Source organism: Amphibalanus amphitrite, unplaced genomic scaffold (assembly GCF_019059575.1).
Source record: "Amphibalanus amphitrite isolate SeventyFive unplaced genomic scaffold, NRLGWU_Aamphi_draft 000719F_arrow, whole genome shotgun sequence".
In the NCBI taxonomy this organism is placed as follows: domain Eukaryota; kingdom Metazoa; phylum Arthropoda; class Thecostraca; order Balanomorpha; family Balanidae; genus Amphibalanus; species Amphibalanus amphitrite.
Genome location: NW_024882213.1, coordinates 43,073 through 60,821, shown reverse-complemented (window position 1 = coordinate 60,821; position 17,749 = coordinate 43,073). Strand labels below are relative to the sequence as shown.

General features: G+C 45.3%; 1 protein-coding gene across 2 annotated transcripts in view; it reads right to left on the bottom strand.

Annotated features, from left to right (window-relative positions):
• Window positions 1–11,684: 11,684 nt before the first annotated feature.
• The window catches only part of LOC122365154, a 35,785-nt gene continuing 29,720 nt past the window's right edge, over window positions 11,685–17,749 (bottom strand). For both annotated transcript variants that reach the window (XM_043336121.1, XM_043336122.1), the window contains exons 5-6: window positions 14,164–14,253; window positions 11,685–13,850 (exon numbers count right to left, since the gene is read on the bottom strand). In XM_043336121.1, the coding sequence (XP_043192056.1) occupies window positions 12,524–13,850; window positions 14,164–14,253 (1,417 nt within the window). In that variant the 3' untranslated portion in view covers window positions 11,685–12,523. The remainder of the gene's footprint in view (window positions 13,851–14,163; window positions 14,254–17,749) is intronic.

Here is a 17,749-nt window from a genome sequence, read left to right as displayed (position 1 = left end):
TGCGTAGCTTTGTACGCAGGTCACCGATGAAGTCCACGGTGGCGTTGATGTTCTGCTGCAACATGGCCGTCTGGCCTTCACAGAGATCCGTCCGAAACTTCCACTTGTCCAGGTCCGCCCAGCAGCCCGCCACGTCGTGTTCCAGCTCTTCGGACACGTCGTGGCAGACGGTGATGTTGTCCTGACACGTGGAGAGCTGCGTCTCGCAGTCGATGACGGCCTGCTCGCGCTGACGGTGGCTGATGCGTCGTGTGGTGACGTTCACTAGAAGATCGTGGTGGATGGTGTGCGCCCTGTCTAGAGTGCTCTCACAGCGCGTGACGCCCCGGTTTAGCGAGGTGAGGACAGTGGAGCAGCCAGCTAGCTGGTCAGTGACCTGCTGAAGCTCTGCGCTACTCTGGTTGGCCTTGACGAGGGTCGTCTGTAGTCTGTCGCACACATCCGATTCCTGGCATTGGAGGAAGAGCGAGCGACAGTTTCCGATTTCGTTTTGCAGCATTTGATAGTTGTCTTCCGCGCTTTGTATCAGTTTTTGTCTTTGTAATGTGGCCTCGTGTAACTCTGGCAATGTGTTCACCGAACAGTTAAGTTCATCCGTAATTAGACTACCAAGTTCAGAGTTGCATGTGATTAAGCTTACAACATTCTTCGCTTCAACATGACTTGTCTTGTTTCCGTTGCTTATCGAAAAGTTATCTAGTCGTTCTTCGCTTTGCTCAATGATTTCGGACAAATTCTTCAACTGATTTCGAACCTTATTGATTGCACTTTTGTTTTCTGCGACAATTTCAGTAAGATTTTCTTTCACCCGCTCAAGTTCCTTATGTCTGCTTTCCAGCCTTGACCGGTGACTCGTCATATTCTCAAGCTGTTCTTGAAGCAGAGCAATATCTGCTCTTAGAGCATCTACCTTAGATGAACCTCGAGACATACCATCGTTGCAATCGTTGACCTTTTGCAGAACGTTTTGTAATAAATCTTGCATGGATAATTTTTGTAGCTTAGCGAGCTGGTGGTCAATCCTCGCCATAAGAAGTCTTCGGTTGGAGCAGTGGTGTGCGTCCTGCTGTAGCTCATGCTTCCTTTGACATACACTTCTCAAATTGTAAATCCTCTTTGCCTTGAGAGCGCAAAGAAATAGCGCTTTTGGTTTCAAGACCGATTGGTCATTTGATCGTTTCTCTATTCCTGATAAGTTATAAGAATAATTATCATGATTATTTACTGTGAGCTGACCAGATGGCCAGACAAATAAGAGCACGATAAAAATGATTAGTTGCATCGCAGTTATAGAAGCCCACTCACAGGTATGAATCGAACTCAACTAACAACTTGATGATGACTTTATGGCCTAGGTGGGATACAGCCCGGGAAACATGTCATCGCAGATGACGCTTCCTACATTTTTGTCTTCTTGTATTAACCATTTACCTGTGACTAGATAAGACTGAGTTTTGAAGATATAAAATAGTGTGCTTTGGAAATACTTTCGTCTGCATGCACCTTGCGTATAAATTGTCATTCGTCATTACGAATGATTATAAATACCTTTTGGCACGCGATATACAAGGCAGGTAACCTTCCACCAAGTGGAAGACTGAAACCATTCATGTTTTTATTCGGCTCTTGGGCCCAATCTTACCAAATGCCGTGAATGCACATTCACGGCATTTGGTAACATTCAGAACTATTCCACATTCACTTATACATTCGTTCAGGCAACATTCAGAATCATTGACGCTGTCAAAATCATTGGACAAGATTAGCTGGATGTAAATAAAAGGGATATCTTTGATATCAGTGCCGTAAACTCCGGCCAGTGCTGCCAAATCCTATTTACGGCATTGGTAAGATTGGGCCTTGGCCCAATCTACAATTATATAACAGATAAGGCCCAATTATATAACAGATAATACTAAACTAATATTTAGAACTAGAACTAAATAATGAGGATTCGGGTTCATTCTGGTCAGAGACGTTTCACCCTAGAACGCCTAGGGGGGGGGGGTTGTATCAACCCCCCCCTGAGGTTTTTTCGAAGTGCACGCTAAACGGCTTGTCGTAGCGGGCTGAAATTTTCAATACCCTCTGGGGCAACCTTTGCGCATCTTTTGCCGAAAAAAAATTGATCGGGTCATGTCAGGTCACGGAGTTATGACGTCATAAGAGGTACAGCCTCCGGCCGACAGTTACCAAACGAGTGCGCCGAATCCCTAGGTTTTCTGCCGGTGATACCCACATTGTTTGATGGATCATGATGAAACTTCCCATGCATGTTGGGGCAAGCATTGGCTATCGTGTGGTGCAAGAAAATTGACCGGGTCAGGTCAGGTCACGGAGTTATGACGTCATAAGAGGTACAGCCTCCGGCCGGATTTTCACGAAGTGTGTACCGAGTCCCGAGGTTTTCTGCTGATGCTATCCACATTGTTTGATGGATCGTCATGAAACTTCCCATGCATGTTGGGGCAAGTATTGGCCATCGTGTGGTGCAAGAAACTTGACCGGGTCAGGTCAGGTCACGGAGTTATGACGTCATATGTGGTACAGCGTACGCCGCCATTTCTGAGAAGTGAGTGTCTGATAAATGCGCCCCCAGCTTTTTTACGATTGCATGTGGAGTAGTGCATGTATGCTAATAGAACTTTCCAGACATGTTGGGACATCTATTGACTAACTTTTGAAATAAACAAAATGGCCGGGTCATGTCAGATTAGAGAGGTATGACGTCATGAGTGGTCCAACATCCCGTACGGTTATGTGCAGCCGTAAATTATTTGTTTTACAACGATTATATGAGCAATTATCGTTTGCTGTGAATTGATTGTTGGAAGTTGGAAATACACTTTTCTGAGTCGTTACCTACAGTATTTATAGCGGAGCAGTGGTCAACAGCCGACGAATCGGGACAAACACCGGAGGGTGATGTGACACCATATCACTCATCAGCAATAGGCCTCTTACTTTTATAGGGTAAATACACCAAAAACACCATATATGATGCAGAATTGAGTAGGGAATACGTTGTTGAAGGTTTGAAGTTAATATCTCTCACTGTTTTGCCGCAATCGTTGCGCAAAGTTGAAAAAGTTTGATTTTTTCGGAAAATTTGACCTTTGACCGGTCATAAGTAGGTCAAATGTTGACCTAGGACCAAAAAATATACCACCAAGCGCGAGATCTCGTTGAGAGCAATCCGTTGGTTTTTTCCGCTAAGCTCTACGACCTTCCGTTTCGAAACGCCAGGGGGGGGGTCGTAACAACCCCCCCCCCCCCTGGTCGTTCGTGTTATGAGAAATGGCCTGGTCGTGCGAGGGTTAAAGGTCGTTTGAAGACCATCGTCCAACTAAATACGCATAAATTTTAGTCGTATGCCTCTTTGATTATTTCAAACATTTCAAGCGGTTCTTATTTTTAATCTCCATCCTTAGCGTCTTCTATACCATGGTATGTATTTGCTTTGCGAGACACATTCAGCGCCGCACGTGTCACGATTCATTTGTGATCAGAAATGTGTCGGTAAACGTCATCACCCTTTCACTTCTCTAGGTTTCGGGTTTTATGGGTACCGTCGTTCTCATACTGCCCTGATCAAAAACATTTTCGTCGCACAACCGACTGAAGACATGAATAAACGTGATACCTAAAGCTGGTCTAAGAAAACTCACGAACAATGAAATGAAGCAAACAAATCCAGTGCAAACCGGTAGCCCCAAATAGCCGCCACCTTCCTGTTGTTCGCACGCACCGGAGGCGATATACGGATATGTCCGTCTGTTTGTATGTCCTTTGGGTGCTGGGAGACCGGGGTAGACATACCCCCTCCCCTATTGGCCGCCGTGTTGGCGTCACAGGTTACCCTGGTGACCTGACCGTGCCTCGAAGGCACGTCGTGTGCAGCAGTCAGTGGCGTCAGCTAGCTCATAGGGTTAGCACTCTCTGAACACGGCTCTGGAGAGAAAGAGCTCCTGAAACAGATAATCAGAGCAGAGAGGAGGAAAAGGGACGCCATAACATCCTTATAGAATATCGAAGAGAAGGGACTGAACTTTATAGACGAAAAAGTGTCAAAGTGCATTGAGACGTCATGAAACAGACGGTTTACTTCGTATGTTTGACAGGTGAGTTGAGACGCTCCTAATATAATATTGGCAACTCTTCATCTATTGACCGATTTCGTATGTTTTGTTTTTGCGGCATCTTATTGCAAAAACAGCCATTTGTTTCATTGTCATTCATCCGCGCACAAGTCTTGGGTATTTTCTAACTGCTCGAGATTTGGGAAGACTATAGATAAGACTCCTTTCTCCAAAATTACTGGTCGGATTTTCAAAATTTAAACGTTGCTTTTAGTTGATTTGATAGTTTTTTAGTTTGCAAAAACTATATTCCGTGACATTAGGCACGAGCGTCATTTTCAAAATTGAAGTTTGAATTGTAATGAATAATTTTAGGGTAGCAAGATCCCTAATATACTCAGGGCCCAGAACTGTTCCCGGTCGTTTGTTTCAGTGCTCGCGGCACCCACCGCCGCCTTTGTCATCGGTTCCCGGGCCTCCAGCTCCGACCCGGCGCTGACCGGTCGGCGTCTGCTCTCGCTCAGCGACTCCCAGCTCAGCGCCACACCAGCACCAGCCGACACCAGCGAGCCTCTGGGTGACCTGGTGCCCGTCTCCCAGCCCCCGACCATACCACCGGGCGCACTGGCTCCTGAGGCTGCACCGGCGGGAGACTCGCAGGCGCCCGCCTACCTAGTCCACTCTCACAACACAGACCACGGCACCTTCTCACACGTGCATCACTATGATAATATCAATCACAAACACGAGAAAAAGTGCATGGGAAATGGTAAATCCTGCTGATCTCTTTCACTTGATCGGATCAAGAAAAGGAGGATGGGAGCTACACTTTTTGGTAAAAGACAAGCCAGCCTGACTGTATGTGTTGTGGTGTATTCTTCACTGTATGGGGTATTGCTAGAAATTCCAGAGAAGGATGTAGTTTTATTAGTAGCTTATTGTCTGTAGTTAACCGCGCCATTCTATAGCAGGGGCGTTCCACGACAAATCGACAAGTGCCCTGCACCCTCATATTTTATTTTTTGCTTAAAATTGGTCTAATGGGTTGTGATGGGCGAGGGAGCCAGCTGTGGCAAGGATTTTTTTCTTCGAACAACGGTTTCCGAGATATAGCCTCGGGCAATTCCTGGATGTCGCGCTGCAGCCCTATGTTTGGCGGCCTATAACTCAAAAACTATTGGTTTTCTACGATAAAAACTTTATATGGTTCAACTCACAATCAACCAACAAACATTTTGGCTATCTCGGATTTTCAAATTTTGAAAATTTTGATCACGTGACCTTTTGACCTATTTTTCGAAGAGTGACCTTGATATTTTCCCCACTGAAAGTTGTAATTTTGTCTGATGACGATTAAAGCCTTATCAATTGTCATTCATATGCGAAAATAAAAAAAGTGGATATCGCCCTGCGTTGACCTCAGGTCAGGTCATTTTTATGACCTGTCCATTATTACGAGCGGGAGCGACAGCGAGATCTCGAGAATAAAGCAAGATAGCGACAAGCGGTAAACGGTGCAGGGTACAAATGGATAAGGTCTATAATTTTTACTGAGGTCATTTTCAGGTCAGGTCAAAGATGACGTCACAGGAGCAAAAAGGAAGTCAAAATTGCGGCACTACATATATATGAAGTTTTTCTCGAATAACTTTCAAGGTATCCCAGCTAGGAACAAACTAATATCGTCATCGTGATCCTCTCGTCGATCCGCATCGAAACATATGCATGTTGACCTCGAAAGGTCGAAAGGTCAAAAGTTGACCTTAGGTCACGTGACCTAAGGTCAACTTTTGACCTTTCGACCTTTCGAGGTCAACATACATATATTTCGATGCGGATCGACGAGAGGATCACGATGGTGCTATTAGTTTGTTCCTAGCTGGGATACCTTGAAAGTTATTCTAGAAAAACTTCATATATATGTAGTGCCGCAATTTTGACTTCCTTTTTGCTCCTGTGACGTCATCTTTGACCTGACCTGAAAATGACCTCAGTAAAAATTATAGACCTTATCCATTTGTACCCTGCACCGTTTACCGCTTGTCGCTATCTTGCTTTATTCTCGAGATCTCGCTGTCGCTCCCGCTCGTAATAATGGACAGGTCATAAAAATGACCTGACCTGAGGTCAACGCAGGGCGATATCCACTTTTTTATTTTTGCATATGAATGACAATTGATAAGGCTTTAATCGTCATCAGACAAAATTGCAACTTTCAGTGGGGAAAATATCAAGGTCACTCTTTGAAAAATAGGTCAAAAGGTCACGTGATCAAAATTTTCAAAAATTGAAAATCCGAGATAGCCAAAATGTTTGTTGGCTGATTGTAAGTTGAACCATATTAAGTTTTTATCGTAGAAAACCAATAGTTTCTGAGTTATAGGCCGCCAAACATAGGGCTGCAGCGCGACCTGCTGGAATTGCCCGAGGCAATATCTCGGAAACCGTTGTTCGAAGAAAAAAATCCTTGCCACAGCTGGCTTCCCCGCCCATCACAACCCCTTACACCAGTTTTCAACGAAAAATAAAATATGAGGGTGCAAATTTAATTTTTCATTTGTCGATTTGTCGTGGAACGCCCCAGCAGCCAAAAATGTGTGTACTTCTTCGATTGCATGGCCGGTCGATTCCTTCTAGTCATATTCGACTGTACTTGCTCTAAGTTTCTTCTAAACATTATGCGTCCATTTTCTACCATCAATCAGGAGTCCGGGTCAGTTGAAACATTAGAAACTCATTAATCGCCTATACGCTGAAGAACACACACAAAACACCAATCATTAAAAATTCCACACCACCGAAGACTTGTGTATGTCGTCCAAGATCTGAGGCACGAACTGTGACAAGGCGGGGTGGGTGCGAGGCACTGTGTGATGTTTTTATGATCTATCTCTTCTTTGACGTATCAGAGCTAGGTAAACGTTGTGTGAACTTAAGCAAAGCGTTGTGAGCCCGGTAGGTATAATACTGGTGCTGAGGTATCATCGTGCCTATTATATTGCGATGCTGTAGTGTAGTCATGTATCATGAAGTTGTAAGGCAAGCTATCAACACCCAACAACACCTAGAATAGTTATTGGAGTGTTACTACTAGTTTTATCATGCATTTTACTGTCTGCATGAGTGAGTACGTGCTATGTACGGTGTATTTATGTTGTGTTGTTGAGCTATGTGGCTCGAATTAGGTCGATAACATTCTACGTTAGTTAGACTATGTTCGAATTAGTTTAAAGTTAGCTTCGTGTGATTGCACGAAGCAGAGAAGGACACATGTTCTTATGGCTAGCGCCAGAAAAAAATATCACGCCCTTCACGATTCGCGATTCAGCGCGGAGGACATCTTCGTCTCCCACTTCTGATTGCGTCCGGTAAGAGGTATTTGAAGCTAATAGCACACAGTTGATCAGAGAGTAGATCAGAGAGTAGAGCTACTCTCTACTCTCTGCTGTGGCGTCGACCGGACCAGCGAGCTCCGCTCGGGGCACTTCTACATAGCTCCATCAGCGGTGCTGCAAGACGAGATATCACACAACCGCTCGGAGCTGGAAGAACCATCCTGAAGGTCTCCAAGCACATGAGAATGATGATAATTCTTGTTCTTGAACGGCGCAACATCTTTATCATAACTAAGACATGGCTCGATGAACATCAGAGTGTGTCTTGGTCTTGTGAACTGCATTTGATTTCGTCGCCACCGTGGGCCTTTTAGCACCGACGTGACCTGCGTCGAGAGATCTTCGCTGTCCTGCAGGATGATCTGGTGGCCGATCAGGATGATCCAGATGATGAATACGATGATCCACAAGTCACTATCACTGATCCCTTGCACTGATCACCAATCCCCGTCATCCAAATCAGCAGCTGGCGATGGTCGGGCGAGGACGATGCCGTCTTCTTACCGATGTACAGAGATGACACGGCAGTGTTTGGAACAACGCCAACACTTTGGCCCTTGTGCAGTGTGCAGTCTCTGGGCGAACATGCCGTCGTTTGATCATCGGCGACAGTGACTCATCGGCCTTGGGATCACTAAGGTTGCGAGAAATCAAGTGTGAACCTCGTCTTGAACCAACATACCATGATGAGAAATAAGTGAGAGTGGCCGTAAGAAAGTAAGAAAGAAAGAAAGAAAGAAAGAAAGAAAGAAAGAAAGAAAGAAAGAAAAAAAAGAAAGAAAGAAAGACAGAAAGAAAGAGCGAAAGAAAGAAAGAAAGAAAGAAATAAAGAAAGAAAGAAAGATAGAAGCGTAACGGAAGTGTAAGAAAGCGTAAACGTGTTAGAACGAAGATAGCAGATAGGCACCTAGCTATGTTGACATTAGGCCTCGGTGGAATGCCTGAGCTCACTCGTGATGATAATGCACCAAATTCAATTGTTATTCTCGATTTGACCTCAGTGACACGTTGCCGGTCACTGAAAAGTTGCTGCTATCATCACAAACCACAGATTGTCGAAATTCACACCATGGTGTGAATGGCATCATGGCAATGTGTGATGCATCACAATGTCTTTTCTATCAATACTACAAGCGTGAAACAGTATGTGCCGGGGACTGAGGATGTAACCGTGTGGACTGCTAGGTAACATCGGCTTCATCAACTCGACGAATTCCTCTATCAGCCACAAGTTCCGCTGTCGACGACCACGTCTCTGCAAGGAAGTCCTCCGATGCAGGGTGCTGCCATCGGCTTGACAGCGCTAAACGCGCTTACAGCCACCCTTTGTGCGACAGTGATTGCACGACCATCGTATGGTCTTTGGTTTCTTGCAGGTGTTCTGTGAGAAGTGGGAATACAAGCGAATCCGTTTGAGTGCATGTTGTGAGTACCTATATGTAGGTATATGGTAACGATTAGAGTGGGATATGTGATAGTATGAAAAAATGGCACATGTTTATCTCAACCTTCGCATGTTACCACTTACAATCCATGATCTCGTTAGGCAATAAGCTCATTTGAGAAAAGTAGCTTCGACATGCATGCACTGCTCCAATTGTTGCCCAATTTGTAACTACTCGAGTATTTGATTTAGCAATGTGTGTTACAAATGTAGATGCCCGTTTGAGAGTCTTTCCAGAAAGACGAAAGGATGAAAACTTAAATTATCTTGACTATAACTTATACTATCGCTTTTTATGTAGGCATATCCGACGATGAACCGCGAATGAAATATCCATTTTCATGCTTTCTCTTTCGGAAAAGACGCTCAAACGCAATATTTATGACCAACAATTGCATTGCAAAACCCGACACAGCGCATTCCACCGACTTTGGACATCGGGGTAGCACAATTAGCATACACACGTCAGCACATGCTCTTTCATCGTGTTATACATATCACACAATGTACGGTTGTCAGCCTGGCTTCAATTTACTCTTTAAGTTAACTCAAACTTAGAGCATTTGCTAGGGGAAATTCTACACGCTCAAAATGTTTTGGTGGCGTTAAAATGCCCGAAGTGTTTTACGACCGCATACATGCGTGTAAAACAAATATCAAGCTGAAAAGCTTATCGGGGTGTGCCTAAGTCTTATATCAGTGAGTAAGATGAGCACTTTAATTCGATCAGCCTGAGTAGTGAGTACCCTGTTGGACTACTGGCTGTTTTGGTAGGCACGCACTGACATGATAATCTGCGAAGCTTTGGTTGCGTTTCAGGATGCCACAACCTGTCATTATTTAATCACATTGTCTCGTGCGCAAACGCTTTCGATTAGGTGCACCATGTACAGTTTCCATGTCCCATGTTCGATTGTTCAAGGCGCTTTTTCATATGCAGGTTGTTTTACGTGTTGGTAATCTTTATTCAGTGTAGGCTAACTGTGCACTGTCGCTGACTTTTGATTAGCTGCTGAGCTAGACCTGTTGTAACGGGTGAGCACTAAAATGTTGCACAAAATTCATTTGTCTTTAAAACAGCTTATATTCAGCAAATCAACATACAACTTTCACAGGCTGTAGACCAGCATCTCCGCTTTCACATGCTGCTTAGTGGACGAGGCATTGGCTCCTGCACGTGCAGCGTGCTGCACGCGCTGTGGTACCCCCTTCATGATCTTGTGCACTACCTCTTGGTCCGTGGAGCTGATGCTCTTCTAGATTTTCCTAATGAGCTGGGTGTCATTCGTCGCATCCCAGCCTCCTGCGTGTGTTTTGGCCTTAATCATCAGACCACTGACGTTCCACATGGGTCTCAGCTGTATGCACTCAGTGGGCAGCATGGCGGGTTGTCACCCTTCAGCACAAACGATATGCTCTCCTGGAGCAGCTCTTGCGTCTCACGAGCGTAATAGCACGATGCCAGGTCCGGCCAGAACAGAATTTCGTCTCCACTGTGTTTTTCTTCGATGAGGAGGACAAGCAACCTCTTGGTCACGCACTCTTTTCGGTAGGTTTGACCACCCAGGGCACCTCCACTTAAACAGAAGAAGGGCTAGAGTACACCTCTTTCGCGGACGGCAAGCCACACAATTATTTCCTTCGCAAACTTGTTTTTTTAATTGAACCGAAGATGCTCAGGATCCCCCTGAAGAGAACCCGATGTATAAAATCCCTGGTTTTTCGGCCACGGAGTGCATTAGGGTAAACGGTTTACTGAGCTCAAGATTTTTTCGTTAAATTTCGCCACCCCTTTTAACAACGTGTCTTTCTTCATTAGCTCCATGTTCACGATAGGCAGAGCAAAACAGCTTATATTGCATATAAACAGAAAGTATTTTTCCCAACCTTTTGCGTGGTAACTGTTGCATTTACGAGTATTAGGCAGTTAATGTTTTATTGGCATACGAAGTTTGTGCAAAATTTTAGAGCTCACCCGTTATGTCTTGTGTTTGTATCTATCCCGTGTAACCCTGACGTAGGTATATTTCACCTATCTTCACCCATTAGTTTGACCCAGTATTCTGGGAAAAGTGTGATGAAATAAACAAATAAACGTACGGCCATAAAGCGTTTCACGGACTGTTGTATTTAGACGGTATGCAATTTAAGTTTAAATTGTTTAAGCACAGTGTCAAAGGTACCTAAAGGAGCACTTCCTAGGACCAAAAGTTTGCTTTTTTAGCCAGTTGTCTGTCCATCTTAATTTTCAAAGAGCGATTTTATGATGGGTAAACGTGCTCTTAGTTAGGATGAATAGGTTTGTCTCTTTCACGACTGTCTTGTCTGTCTACTCTGAATTCTGCGATCAAAACGCCATGATCAGATTATTAGGTATTTCTTTCCATCTTTCGGAAAGTAATAGGCAATACTACAAAAAATGAAACAAGAGAAGGCAACTGACCAAATGACCTTGCTTTGACGAACTCGATCAGATTTTCGCATAGCTAGATGCGCGCAGCTTCTGCTGTGAGCATGCATGAACAGCAACAGCACCCCAGCTAAATAGCTAATTAGACCCTCATTTGCCATCGATAATCATTATTCTACTGTCGTAAATGTCGACGACATATATAACTACTACAACCATTCTTCGAATATTTACGATAGGCTGTCATGCTGCGTATAGTACCATTGATCCGAAGTGATTGTTTACTAACAACACACACGAGTTCTTGGAAGCTACCTGCTAGTTGCTACTGTTTTCCCACGATATACTCACGCACACAAAATATACACGTATATTATGTATGGAGGAACGTACGCAGAATCAGCAATCATTTCAGCAGGCCGAGCTTGTTTTATGCACACGTGGTAACATATGAGCACACCTGGCGAAGACCATATCGCACACAATACCGATCGTACGAAGATACCGTCAATCGTTCCTACAATTAAATAACGATTTGTGGCTGCTGAGAAAAAAGGTAACAATAATTACTGCAAATAATATCGGAGCATAGGGCTAGCTCACGGGCGTCGGGCAGTAACAACTAATTATCAATGACACATTTGAAGTATCGAGGTTTAACATGACTGTTTTGCAAGCCTCATGAGCTTACTTGAACATTAAACATCAACGGCTTAAACATACGTTTCTCCCAGTCACAAGTATGACATATACATCTCTCATAGAGTAGCATTCGTGATTCGGAAGCCAACAACATTGTGAGGATTTTCCCATTATAAACAAAAATAGACATGCATCAACCATCCGTTCAGCAAGACATGTTCTGTGCTAGCAATGTGGTTACTATGAGCTAGCTTTTGATTGGTTGAATGGCCGCTAGGAGCAGCGAGCACGGATGAACGCTTTTGAACTGCATTAAGTGCTTCATCCACATAACAGTGAATGAAGTGGCACACAGTAATGGCTTTGCTGGCATGACATTGACTGGGTTGGGAAGGCAGAGACTTCGCTTACACAGCAATGCCTGTGCTCACAGTAAAGAATGCGCTTACACAGCAATACAATGTAGTTGCACTGACACATAAGACGTCACTGCGCTAACACGTCAGTGACTACACCAACAGTGATTGTCCCCTCACTCACCAATCCTGCTCACTCATACAGCAGTCCCAGCTCGCGGCCGCCTCGCCGCTGACTCCGCCAGCTTACATCGGGTCCCCGTTCCATTAGAGAGCTGGCACACCACTGAATCAGACCGAGTGGCCACACAAAGTGAGGACTCCGTACCGGGAGGGTCACTAAAGAGTCTGTTCAGACAGAGTCCGACTCCTTCGTGTGACTCCGAGTCAGCAGAGTCTCTGTTATCGCTGTCACTGTCAGATTCAACACCTTCTGAGTCAGGCTTGGTATGTCCAAGGTCAGATTCAACACTTCCTGTGTATTGTTGGTGAATTTCACAGTCAGAATCGAAAGACGCTCTCTCAATTCGTACCGAAATTGTTTGAACTCTGTCTTTTGTCTTGTTGGGTTTATCAGAATGATCAGCTGGTTTCTTTGGGCTTTCGTCAGATCCGGGAAGCATGCCGTTAGGTTTAGCATGGCTGCTGGGTGTCCTCTCAGATTCATCATATCCGGTTTTCGTTTTCTCCAGCTTATCAGACTCACTGGATGCTTTGCAAATCTTATCAGATTGACTAGATATGATGCTGATTGTATATGGCTCACTAGACAAGCTTCCCGATCTGTTCGACTCAACAGGGACATGGTTGCCTGCTCCAGCCCGTTCACCACATTTTACCGTAGAATTTTTGTACACAGCAGACCCTCCATTTGAACTTACAACTATACTGCAGGATGAATCCGATTCGACACAATTCCTGCTACCAGACACATTGATTGAATCTCTCGAACTGCTATCACGATCTCTAGACCCAAAGTTGATGCGAAGCTTACCATTCAGAAGACCTGCTCTCGTGTTAGCTTGGGATATTTTCACCATCACATGACTTTTTCGTTTCTCTTTCTCGTCCTCCACTCTACCTCTCCGTCCTCTCTGTCCCTCTTCTTCATCCCCTCTTCCTCTCTGTGCTTCTGTCCGCGACACCAGCGCCACCTGTCTCGACCCGACAGACTTAGACCGCCACCTAACGGACATCTCTGGAGTCCGCCGCGGCGGCGACAGCGACCTTCGTGCCGACACTGGCATTGGAACTGATAGCCGCACTGCCGCTGACGCGTGTCCCGACTGACGTGCTGACGTGTGGGTTGACTGACGTGCTGACGCCGTGGTGGGGACTGTCTGACGTGAGGAGGCTGACGTGGAGCGGCTGCGCCGGCCGGAGGAGGAGCTCAGAGTGCGCCGCGCCGCCTGACGCCACCAGAGCGCCACCTGACGACGCAGCGCGCGGCGCGTCCCACCGCGGAGGACCAGCAGGAGGAAGATGAGCACGCCCTGCAGACTGTTAAATAAGTCTGCCACCAGCCTGTGGAGAGGGAGGGAGGAGTGTCAGAACTGACCGGGATGGATGGCGATTGGTGACGCTTTTCGACCGTTAGCGGTAAGAGCTATCATGAACAGTGACATTGTATGATAAAAAACGCATCTGTTCGTATGAAAATGTATTTCCTTTGGATAGATCCACAAACCTATTGTCACCAAAACAACTGCGTGTAAACGAAGCAAAGCTCCTGAGAATGCAACACCTGATTTGCCGAGTCAGCAAATCAGACAAATCGTGTTCGGCCGAGACATTGGTGATCTGCCGATCTGCCCTGCTGCTACTCCCAGTCTCTCACCATAGATTGTTTGGTCCGAAATGTTTGGAGAGGCCCTCGGCGATCCATGATACGCCCATTACAACGAACAGGTGCACGTAAATCTTGAACCTGAAACAAAGACAGCCATGAGTTATTTCAATTAAAACATCTACGTAGCATTCAAACCATTGTTTGTATACATTACACATCATGTGACATTTCTGATCTCAAGGTGATGGTGCTGATGTCTTCGGGGTATCGCCTTAGCATCGGCACCCCTTGAGAACCACTGGGTTTGGTGGAACGGCTCGTAAAGCGGCGCTGCCAAGTAGTTTGTATTGCGGTACAGCATACACAGCAGGCGTTTACTACTGCTGCCACCTGTTGAACGTGCGGTAAGCTAAGCTTGCTGTTTCGCCGCTAGGTGAAACAGCACGCCGCTAAGCCCATGCCTCGCTGTGCGGTCTGATCGGGCCACCATGCTGCGGGAGTTATGCCACTGACAAGCAGTTAACCCGCGCCCGGCTGGGGGTCCTGGATTTCCACGCCCTGCTGGGGGGGGGGGGGTGTTTGAACACCCCCCTTTTAACTCGTCTCCTGGGCCACGTACCGATACGCGGAAGGCGGCGTTCGAAAGAGCGTCAAAAATAATGAGGAAATCACTTCGGTCAATTTTTTGGTCAGGTCAAAGGTCAGGTCACCAGAGGTCATTGAAGGCAAAATTTCGCCGATTTCCAGGTCGAATGTCGACAATTTCCAAGAAGCCAACGCATAACTCGGGAACCAATAGAGCTACAGCGCCGCGGAAAAGCGCATTCGATAGCCCTATTAACGCCCTTTCTGAATAACTTTCTCAGATTTGACCTAACGTCAACGGTTTTGCCTGCAGGGGGCAAAAACTGCAAAAATAGCCGATTTTTTCGGAAACAGTTTTTCTGCAATAACTTTTGACCCAAGCCTTGTACGAGCTTACTTTTACCGGCATCGTGTTCCTCTCGTCAAGACGCATCGAATGAACTATAACTTGACCTTGAAAGGTCAACTTGAAAATTTGACCTCAGGTCAAGGTCATGGCCTGACCGGAAAGGGTCATGTTGCATATCAGTCGATCCGTATCGTCGAGCTGAACACATCTAAGGCGTTTTCATCGCTCTAGCATGCCTCTATCAAATGTTATTTGCGAAAAACTGTTAGATACCATTCGTGACCTAAGATGACCTCAGGGCATAAACAGGGGTCACGGACACCATTTTCATGTTCAGTGTGTCTAAACCACTTGTAATTCAGTGTTTGGGAGTGTTTATAATGCCTTTCGTCCAAAAGAGGCGCATTTTAATTTTCTCCCATTGACTTATAATGGGGAGGTCGCAAAATTGACCTGACCTTAGGTCATCGATATCAAAATTCTGAGATACACATTTTGTACATGCTATTGCTCTTAGCAATCGCTGAAAGTTTCAAAGCGATCGGTCACTCGGTGTAGCTATGACAGACATTGAAACTTTTTATGCGGTGAGGTCACTTCAAGTGACCTGGTGACCTGACCTTGAATGACCTTGGTCTGAAATTTTCACAACATGTGTAGAATTGATGTATGATAAGGTGTACCAAAAACGGCGGCGCTACGCGCCGCCGTTTTTGAGATATTCGCGAAAAACCACAAGGGGGGGGTGTTCAAACACCCCCCAGCAGGGCGCGGGTTAAACAATATCAATAAAATGCAATTGGGAAGCCGGTATCAAGCACATACCAACAAAATCATGGAATTATACCAAACGGCCGCGGATGGCCATCGCCCATCTGCATCATCCTTCAGTCTTCACGCTTCCCTTTTCAGTTTGGCGGCCACCCCCACCTGACGACCGGTGCAGTGGCGAGGACAGGGCACCATTGGACTAGACCCTCTCCGGGGTGACCGTGTGAGCGGCAGGGCGGACTGCACCATCGGAACGTCTCTGCCGCTGCAGCGCACCCGTGGGTGGTCCGCACAGTCCAGTGTCTCCTTCCGCCTTATTGTATCATTCCACGGTTCTGCAATGACCTCTACGCAGTAGAAACACAGCAAGCAAACAAAAAATAAACTAACCAAATCAGGTACCTAATTGAGAGAACTATATCAACTTTTAACAAAATTCAGCGCATCTACATACCTGAGGTTTCATAATGCAACATTACCGAAACCAAGTTGATATCTGCTTGGTAACCAAAAGTTAGTATGGCCGATTGATATCTCTATCATTGATCATAAACATTTAAATGCCTTTAGGCGGTAATGCTTAGAATCTTCATTGCTCATATCCCAATTCAGACATTCACATTCATATTGAAAACATTGAAGGCAAAAATTGAAAATGTGATGCGTTTGACTCATCCGAAAGACTCCGAATCGATAAGCACATGATTGACTTAAATCAGCATTCCAAATCATAGCTAGCCAATCAGGCACACCTTTTCGTTAATTGCTTCAAGAGAACATCATATGGGAAAATGTCTGATATATAATGCTGACATTGCTGGCTTTAAAATATTTTTGGGCACACGCCTCATCCTAATTTCCTGCATGTACTATGTAAAGGGATTATGTTTATGTGCTTTGTGCGTCACAACTTCATGAATGCATGGGTTACGTAATTGCGCTTAATTGATTGATCATCAACTGGACAGGTTTTCGGAGTAAATTAATCTTTGAATCTCCAAGAATCTAGTAAGTTTCCAATGAACAATGCAGGAGCCTGTTTGATTGAAACATTGACATTTAAGCGGCATACTTGCCAGTGATTCAGGCCTTACAGAACAAAGCAGCCCCCGAAGTTCAACGATTCTGATTGTAGTTGGAATAAATGAATATGTCCATTGATTCTAAAAAAATCCTTTACATTTTAACACCATTGCGATCTCATTGCATCTCATAACATGAGGCAACACTTTCACCAGAAGCCCACTTTGCGGCGCTGCCGAAAACCCTTGATTATGTAAATATCGTATCATTCACCCACTGATTTGCCTCCAAAAGCCTGCCAATCTGGCGCCAGCCGTCATTTCAGACATGAATCAGGGCGAGCAATGCCGTCACTCATGGTGAGGCGTTATCGACCGGCATTACTCAGGATAAGCTGCGGTCAGATGTACTGCCAGGACCGTTCAGTGGGTGTCTGGGCAGCGACTGCAATTCTCGACAACGGATGGTTAAAAGTCGAGCGCAGCTTTTAGCTAGTTTTAGATTTTCCAAAGGCAGGGATGCCCGGTAGGAGAGACTAAAGGCGAAGTTAGTGGATCAAGCATTAACCCGCGAGTTGCTGGGGGGGGGGGGCGTTAAACGCCCCCACTTTTTTCGCTGGGCCATAGCATAAAAACGGCGCGCCGCAGGCGCGCCAAATTTTGGGTACCTGTAGGAAATTGAATGAAGTGTATTGTGACAAAGTTTCAAAAAAAAAAAAATCGGTCGGAAAATTTTTGAGATATCGAGGTTTTAAAGACGTCATGATTTCTGAGTTTTCGACCAAAAACGGCATATGTTCAAAAAATCATATAAAATCACAGAATAGACATACAGATATGCCGTAAACGCCATTAGACTGTCAATACCATGAAAAATCAAATGGCTATCTTCGATTATTGATTATCG